The 8,222-nt window shown below is 49.6% G+C and overlaps 1 protein-coding gene across 1 annotated transcript; it reads right to left on the reverse strand.

Annotated features, from left to right (window-relative positions):
- Nucleotides 1-2,149: 2,149 nt before the first annotated feature.
- Them5 (thioesterase superfamily member 5) lies at nucleotides 2,150-7,366 on the reverse strand. Its single transcript, XM_005357036.2, has 6 exons — nucleotides 7,247-7,366; nucleotides 6,382-6,583; nucleotides 4,704-4,842; nucleotides 3,054-3,164; nucleotides 2,498-2,622; nucleotides 2,150-2,199 (listed from the first exon to the last, which is right to left on the reverse strand). The coding sequence occupies exons 1-6, from the start codon at nucleotides 7,364-7,366 to the stop codon at nucleotides 2,150-2,152; spliced, it is 747 nt and encodes a 248-aa protein (XP_005357093.1).
- Between the last annotated feature and the right edge of the window lie 856 nt (nucleotides 7,367-8,222).

The raw sequence follows: 8,222 nt of genomic DNA on the forward strand, positions 1-8,222 counted from the left end.
TTCATTCCCTCATTGTCCTGTCATTTGTTTATCTACTATTTGCCTCTCCTGCCTCCTTCCTTAAGGCCATGCCCCGAAGTCTCTATTATGTCTAGTATTGCTCTTCACCTGCTCCTCTTCCCGGTCTCTTTAGTAGGTCATTGGTCTTCCGCCAGATTTTAAGCTGTAGTGTGGGCCCAGGGCCATTTTTTGACCTTCCTCTGTTCTTCCCTCCGCACTTCACTGTCGTTCCTCTTGATTCTGTCCTTCCAGTCCACATTAGCCACTTTTAGGTGGCTCTCCCTGTTCAGTAGCCTGGTTCTTGCTGGTGTTTCCCTGAGCACTTCATACCCAGTGCAGAATACATCGAGTGCCACGCCACCTCTGTTCATAGCTCTCTTCTTCCCAGGAATGCCACTTGGGAACCCCCAGCCAGCCAGCTCCCCTTCACAGATACAGTCTACGAAATGATATGCAGCGCAAGGTGGGACTGTGGTTCCCAGGATGGGGGACGAACACACCATCAGACAGAGCTTACATGGGAAGGAAGTTTATTGGGGAATTGGGGGGGGGGAGTGGTGGGAGAGAGAGACGGAGATAGAGACCTGCCTCAGAAAAAAAAAAACTGCAGAAAGAGGAAGAGAGTGGGCGGAGCTTGTCTCTTAAAGGGAGCTTTGCACCTGCGTGCAGAGTCAGGGTACTACCCTCCGTGTGTGTGGGAGTGGTCACTCTGCCTCTGCAAAGGGGCGGGGCCGGGTTTGCATTTGCCTGGATGATTAACACTCTGTACAATTGGTGTACGTCCTTCTTTTATTCCCCAAAGGTCTCCTATCTGTGGATCTGACCCGTGCAGCCCCTACTGTCGCCAGCTCAGAGCCTTGCAGGGGTCTCCTATCCAATTCTCTGCCTTTGGTCTTCTTGACTCTTTCCTGCTCCGAGTGTCATCTTTACAAAAAACAGAACGTTATACCTCCCCACCCCGCACCAGACCCTTTAAGGCTCCTGTTGCATAAAAGGCAAAGTTGATGCTCTGGGGTGAGGATTCTGAATTTAGGGCCTGTACCGGCTCCGCTGCACTCTGTTTCCTCTGTCTCTTGCCCTTCAGTCCTTTGGGGTCCTTAAGATCCCCTGTGCTCTTTCACACCACGGTGCCTCTCTGTTCTTAGACTTCCTTCTGCTTGGAAGATCTCACCTTCCCTCCTAACAGCTGGTCCCACTTAACTTTTTATTTTTTTTTTGCAGTGCTGGTCCTGGAACCCAGGTCTGTGTCAAGGACCAGGGTAGGGGTGTGGGAAATTAGAAATATAAAAAAAGGATATGCAGATACATAAAAAATAATAAGACAGAAACCGTAGAAGGGAGGGCATTCCAGTGATTACTGAAAATTGCCCTTGTTTATTTTTCCTTTTATACCCAATGTAAATGTGTGTGTGTTGGGGAGAGAAGGTAACAAAAGATTTTATTAACATGATACAAAGGAGAACTCAAACGGTCAACTACTCTAACACTGAGACATCACATCATTAGTATTTTGTTGTCTAGGTAGCGAAGCTACTCTAGATCACACATCCTGAAGACTACCGAAGGGGGAGCAGAAGTACATTTGTATAATCTTCTGACAGGAGCCAGGGGAAGGTGAGATAATCCTGATATGGTGTTCTGGGCTGCATCTCCAGGTCAGTGACCCTGTCTCGCAATGCAGCGGACCAGATACCTCACTTAGTGCCTGGCACTTGGCAGGAGCTCCGGGTGCTCTGTTGGTGCTGGTGGGAGGTGGGCACTGGAAGATTGAAAAATCAATTTGACAAAACAACTTTAAAAAATTAATTTATTTTATGTGTATGTGTGCTTGGTCTGCATGTAAGGTACCATATGCATGCCTGGTACTCTAAGGAGGCCAGATGAGGATATCAGATCCCCTGGGACAAGAGATACAGATGGTTGTGAGTCACCATGTCAGTGCTGGCAGTCAAAGAGCAGCAAGAGTTTTTAACTGCTGAGCCATCTCTGACCCGTCGACAATTTTGATTCCAACTATAGAAGGTTTTTGGGCTGATTATGGGATGCTAAAAGTGACTTCTTCTGCATCTGCCACCTGATTGTCAGGGACCCTGCTATGTGGAAGTCCCAGGCAGGCCAGTCCTCACCATTGACTTTGCTGAAGGCATAGTCATTGCTGCTGGGGTGGCTCTTCCTCCAGCTGCAGCTGAAGGAAAACACCTGCAAGAAAAAAGTGAGCTGAGTGCTGAGAGTCAGGACCAGGGCAGCAGGAGTGTGCTGAGGGCATGGGTCATTTGCCTCAGATTGCCCATCGCCTGAAACTGTCCTGCGGTGCAGGTAGTGTCACCCTCACTTAGGAAAACAATTCCATTTTGTTCTCTTTCTCTTTATCCACGTCTCTAGCAGGTACCAGTCCCAACCCTCACAGGGCTAGACCCCAGCTTGGGACCAGATCATTAGCTCTCCTCTTCCCTCCTCTTCCCTCCCCTTCCCAGCCTGAGGATGAGGATGTCGGTACCAGAGGACTTGGCATAGACTGTCTGCTTGTCTCTGCTCTGGGCGATGCAGGACATGTACAGCTTCTGGTCTTCAATCTTTTCTACTTGAATGTCCAGGACAGCCAGAGAGCCCACGGGGATCAAGCTGGAAGAGGGGGCAACTAGTTCATTTCCGTACCTGCTCCCAACTTTGGCCTCCCTCCCTTACCCTGCTTCCAGGACTCACAAGCAGCCCTAGGTTCAGGGGCTGTTTTGTTGGTTCCTGGTGTTGAATGGCAGAGGTTGATTTCTGGCCCAGGACTAGAGAAAAGCTTGGCTGGCAGATGAGACTTGTGGAGCTTACACAACCCCATGATAAAACAGAGCCCTGACCTTGGCCATGGCCTGAGGGAGTCACACTTACTTTTTTTTTTTTTTTTGGTTTTTCGAGACAGGGTTTCTCTGTGGCTTTGGAGCCTGTCCTGGAACTAGCTCTTGTAGACCAGGCTGGTCTCGAACTCACAGAGATCCACCTGCCTCTGCCTCCCGAGTGCTGGGATTAAAGGCGTGCGCCACCATCGCCCTGCTCACACTTACTTTTTAAACCTGATGTTGAGACTTAGTGTGAATAGTCCTTCTCCAGCCAGATAGGCAGTTTTAGAAAATGTCTCATCCATCATGGCCGCCAGTGACCCTCCATGGGCAAACCTGGAGATTGGGATGTGAAGATTGGGGTTAGGGCTACTAGAAAAATCCCCTTTTTGGGATGCTTTTCCCAAAAACCTCCCAAGCTTTTCTCTTTTCCCTGAGTCCCCCAAATGTGAATCTTCAATCTCAGGCAGCTAAACAAGAAAGACACACAGAGATCACCCCAGGGGCTTCAGTAGGTCCTTCCTCTTTGCTTCACTGATACAGCTATTTTACCGCACCGAGAGAATTTCTTTCCTCACAAGATTAATAGAGACGATTTTTTTTCTGATTCATCACCTAATTGCTGACTGCAGCTGCCACATTTCAGAAGGCCATGTACATTCAAAGGAGAGGAAAAAACCCTGAACCTTTGGATTAGTCTTTTATTGTTTTGCTTTTTGAGACATGATCTCACTTGAAATCCTAGTCTAGACTTGAACTCGTGACAATCCTGCCTCAGTCTCCTGAGCTCTGGGATGGGAGGTCTGAACTACCATGTTTAGCTTGATTTAGTGTTTGAAACATGAGCTTGGGCCGTCTTTCGCCCTACCAGCCACTCAGCCGATGCTGGACCTGCAGTTTCAAGGCAGGCTAGTTAGCTTATGACTTGTTAAAGAGCCAGCAAGGTAGGCTTCTGAGCAGCCCTGCCTGGAAAACACCAGAGCCCACTTTGTTTGGTGTGACAGTGCAAACATTTGTTCTACTTGAAATTGTGAAAACTTCATTGTCATTTATGCAAATTGTACTTCATGACAAGGCTTTGTCACTGCTGGTTAAGATAGGGGAGAATACCAAGGCACCCTCAGATAATGTGCAAATGACATAGACAGATCTGGGCTTTGAAAGAAAGTGCAGATCATCATGGACTCAGGCCAGCTGCTCTCGCTGTTCTGCTGAGGCTGCAGGGGGATCCTCAGGCTCTCCTCCCTGCTTTAGGGGCATCATACCGCCTGGCTGGACTCCTGGTTCTGCCATGTGTGCTAGGCCAGCTTGCAAAAACACTCTCAGCCTTCATTTTCCCACCAGGTACTGGGAATAGAAAGAACTACTATCTCATCGATTGAGTTCCCTACTCAGACAAAGGATTCACTGGCAAAATGCTGGTTCTGCAGAGCGGCTCCTAGCCAGTGGGCAATTCCTTCCCACTTGCATTGCCTGGGATCCAGTGGATATTAATCGCTTCTCTGTACTCTCAGCCCACTCAGTGTTGGATCATCCACTCTGCCTTTTCTTATAGCTCAGCACCCCTGAACGGAACGCATCCACATTCCCTCCACCCCATCTCCTAGGGGATTTCACTTTCAGAAGGGAAGAGGTTCTTGGCCTCTTAGGACTTTTATTTCTGGAACATTCTGAAGCTTCAATAAGGGCATTCTTTATACATGCATGTGGAGCCTGGGGAAGCTAACTCAGATTGTCCTCACAGGCCTAGCATTGAGAAGAAGTTCCTTGCACCCCATTTTAGGTCTTTAAAGACTCCAGGGCCTGGTGGGTGCTGGACCCACTTTGCTGAGCTGAATCTGTGAGGAATTTGTCCTGGCCTGTCTGAGGCCTTACCCTGGTGGCCCCTCCAGGTAGGGGCCTGGCTGGAAGAGACAGACTGACTTCTTCTCAGATGGGTGGAAAAAGATGACGTATTCATAGCCTTGTCCTTCCAGCAGGATGCATCTGGTAAAGATGCGCCAGTCCTGTTTGTCTGGGGAGAGAGGAGAGTTTGAAACAGAGATACCTCAGAGTGTGGGGACCTGTCAGGGCACAGCACTGTGAATTCAACAGGAGCAAGGGGAAAGGACCGGACACCCCACCCCTGTTGCTAAGAAGCCTTTCTACAGGGGAGGAGGGGACAAAACAAGTTCCTTGTCCGTTGTCTTCAGAGAGCCTGGGTCGTGCGGAGATAAACACTCATAAAGTGCAGGTCTAGGCAAGCATTCTGCCAACCGAGCCATTTCCTCAGCCCAGAGAAAAAATTTTTTCCATTTCAAGACAGGTTTCTCTGTGTAGCCCTGGATGTCTTGAAACTAACCCTGTAGACCAGACTGGCCTCGAACTTAAAAGATCCACCTGCCTCTGCTGGGACTAAGGGTAGGCACCATGCCTGGCTTGGTGCCTCTGCTTGGCTGGTACCATGGGTCCAAAGGTCACCTACTAGTTATGTCATTCATTCGTTACTGAGAGGCACCCACATGCATGAATGAAAAGGAAAGAAAACATAGAAAGACAGACAGACACACACACCTACACAGACAGAGACAGAGAGCAGGACAGGGTAAAGGTGGCAGCTCTGTCAATCAAATTCATTGTATGTCTCCGGGTACCATTCTGCCTAGCTGAGCAGAGGTGGCGAGCTGAGACCTGTAGTAGGTTGGAGAAGCCCAAAGGATTTTACAAGGATGGAAGGGAGGGGCTGGGACAAAGCTAGCTGAGGGAAGAGCCATTGTTGAGATGCCAGAAAGAGCAGAACCCTGTACTGGCAATGCTCCAGCTGGGCTTCAGCTGGAAGCAAAGCTGCCACTCGGGTGTGCTCCCTTTACACCAAGTAAAGGAGCCAGGCAGAGAGACCAGTGCGGGTAGGCTTCCCATCCACAGCCAGTCTGCAGAGGGAGGAGACCAGGAGAGCAGCCCCCGGTCTGCGGGCTCATGAATTTCCTTCCTGAATGTCTCAACATTTTTTATTGTACTGATCCTTGGGGAATGTCATGCAATTTATTTTGATAATATTTTCCCCCTTTTCTTTGGAGGAAAATTCTTCCTATGGAGTCCTGGGTGGCTTTGTAGCCCAGGCTGGCCTCGAATTCTCACATTCACCAGCCTCTGCCTTCTGAGTGCTGGAATTTGTGTGCCACCATGACTAGTCTTCCTGAATGTTTTCAAACCAGAGAAAGGCGGCAAGTTGAACTCACTGAGGGTTTCAGGCAAGGTCCCCCATTGTGGGTAGAGAAGTGTGTGTGTGTGTGTGCGTGTGTGTGTAGGTATGTGTATGGAGGGGTGTTTGTGTATGTGGAGGTGTGTATGTGTGAGATGGGCAGAGGTGTATGGGGGATGATGGAGGTGTGGATGGGTGTGTGTGTGTGTGTGTGTGTATGTGTAGGTATGTGTATGTGGGCAGAGGTGTATGTGTATGGAGGTGTGTTTGTGTGGGGCTGGCAGAGGTGTGTGTGGGATGATGGAGGTGTGGATGGGTGGGTGAAGGTGTGTGTGTATGTGTGCTTTTCAACCCTTTCAGAACTGGTCTTACCTGAGTCAGTTACCAGCCCTAATGGGAGCTTAAGCCCTTGGATATGTTCTCTGTTGGACTTGAAGGAGGGTATTTTAATCCACCCGCCTGATTTGGTTTTCTCCAGGAATTCTTGGTATAGGCTCAGCATATCTGGACACCAGCTGGAGTTGGGAAGGGCATAATCCTTTAAATCTGTTTTCTCTGGACAGAATCTTGCAACCTAGGCAAGAAAAATCAGAATGGTATGATGACATCTTGGAAGGTGGGGGATTGTTCTTGGGCCATGGGACCATCATTTAGTCTGTGTCTGGGTTTGGGGCATTTGAGTTCTGTCTGATGGAGTGTTACCCGAAGAAAGAGTCCATCTTCCTTGTAGGGGTTTGGAGATACCTAGGGGTGTTTAAAAAGTGGGGATGTTGGGATGGGGATGAGAGCTGGCCATTCCAGCCACACGGTGCAGAGGAGTGGCTAGTTGCTTATGGGCCTGTTCGGCAGCTTCTTTGAAATGCTTTCAGGCCCCAAGGAAGTGTACTATTACGGCCAGGGACAGGGGCTATGTGGCCATCTGCCATATGTCTTTCATTAGTCTCTTCTGTGGGTAATAAGCAAGCCGACAGGCTTTTGTCTGGGGATACCCTACTTATCTGTGGCAGTGTGAGCCCTATAAGAGATTTGCTGGTGGGTACACAGGATTTGGGCCAGGGTTTGTCCTACTAGATTTATTCTGAGATATGGCTTAGTAAGTACTCCAAAGCATTTTCCCTTTGCTAAACCAAACAGCTCTGTAACAGCCCAGAAATAAGGCAGGCAAAGAGAATCGAGGGTGTTCGAGCTCTACACCCTTAGAGAGGAAGGGCGCTCGTCTGACTCCTTGGGAACTTACCAGGGAGTCTGTGGATGATCCGAATGCTGAGGCCTGGTGGAGTCTGGGCAGGAGATGGGTTCTCAGTAGAGCTCTGTGGTGGGCAAGTCTTGCCACCCTCTGGAAGCCGCTCCTCATCATGGCTGAGTGTCAGGATCCCGGCTTTGCTTGGATAGATATAGAGGCTGATTCCCGAAGACAAGTGAGCACCAGGCAGCAGTGCCTGGCTGATGGTGAAATCACCTCTCACCAGGTGCTTCTGACGCAAGCAAGCTTTCTTCTAGCACGAAGAGCCCACTGGAGAGAGGATGATTGCACAAGAAAGGCTGGACTGGTCCAACACCCACAAGCTTGGGGCCTTTAGCTGGTCCCGGAGCCCTGCCCAAAGCTGGGGAAGGGAAGATGCTTCTGGAGCATGAACGGGCAGGAGGACTGGGTGTGCTCCAACAAGTAGTGCGGGAAACTCGGGGCCCCAGAGAGCTGCCTTACCTTGTTGGGAGCAGAAGTCAAGAAAATTTCCAGAAGGATCACAGTCCATTATGTTAGAATCCAGATTGGACAGCAGCACAAGCTACAATCCCTGCAGTAGCCCCTCCCCACCTACGTGTACTGACAGGTACCATATTGAGAACACCGTGACTCTCTAGCACTGCGGGAAATCTGCAGGCCCCAATCATCCAAAGGTTATGGATGGCCACAGACCCTGCTCCCCATTCTCCTTCCCTGATGTCTGTAGGGAAATAAGAGAATCTGCCTACTGCCTCATGCTGAGAATGCTTCTTCCAAAGAGCCCTGAAGAAGGGACCCCACTTCTGTCTCCTGGACCCAATTGTACTTCTGAGAAGAATCTGCCACACTGTCCCTGAACTCTCCTCAAAGCTCCTACCATTCTGTTACCGTCAGTCTGTCCATGGCAAATAATGCTTCTAATAAACTCCATGCTCCCAACAACCCGTCTCATTGTTCCTCTTGGATCCCACTTCTGAGACCTTTCACG

The sequence above is a fragment of the Microtus ochrogaster genome, chromosome 21 (genome assembly GCF_000317375.1).
Source record: "Microtus ochrogaster isolate Prairie Vole_2 chromosome 21, MicOch1.0, whole genome shotgun sequence".
Taxonomy (NCBI): domain Eukaryota; kingdom Metazoa; phylum Chordata; class Mammalia; order Rodentia; family Cricetidae; genus Microtus; species Microtus ochrogaster.

Bases quoted from the DNA above. Each gene is read 5' to 3' on its own strand.
- Them5 (XM_005357036.2), bottom strand. From the start codon at position 7,366: ATGATGAGGAGCGGCTTCCAGAGGGTGGCAAGACTTGCCCACCACAGA. The intron at 4,843-6,381 runs GTAAGACCAGTT...CTCTCTCCCCAG, and splicing joins AGGGCTGGTAACTGACTCAG to ACAAACAGGACTGGCGCATC. The intron at 2,623-3,053 runs GTAAGTGTGAGC...CCCCTCTTCCAG, and splicing joins CTCAACATCAGGTTTAAAAA to CTTGATCCCCGTGGGCTCTC.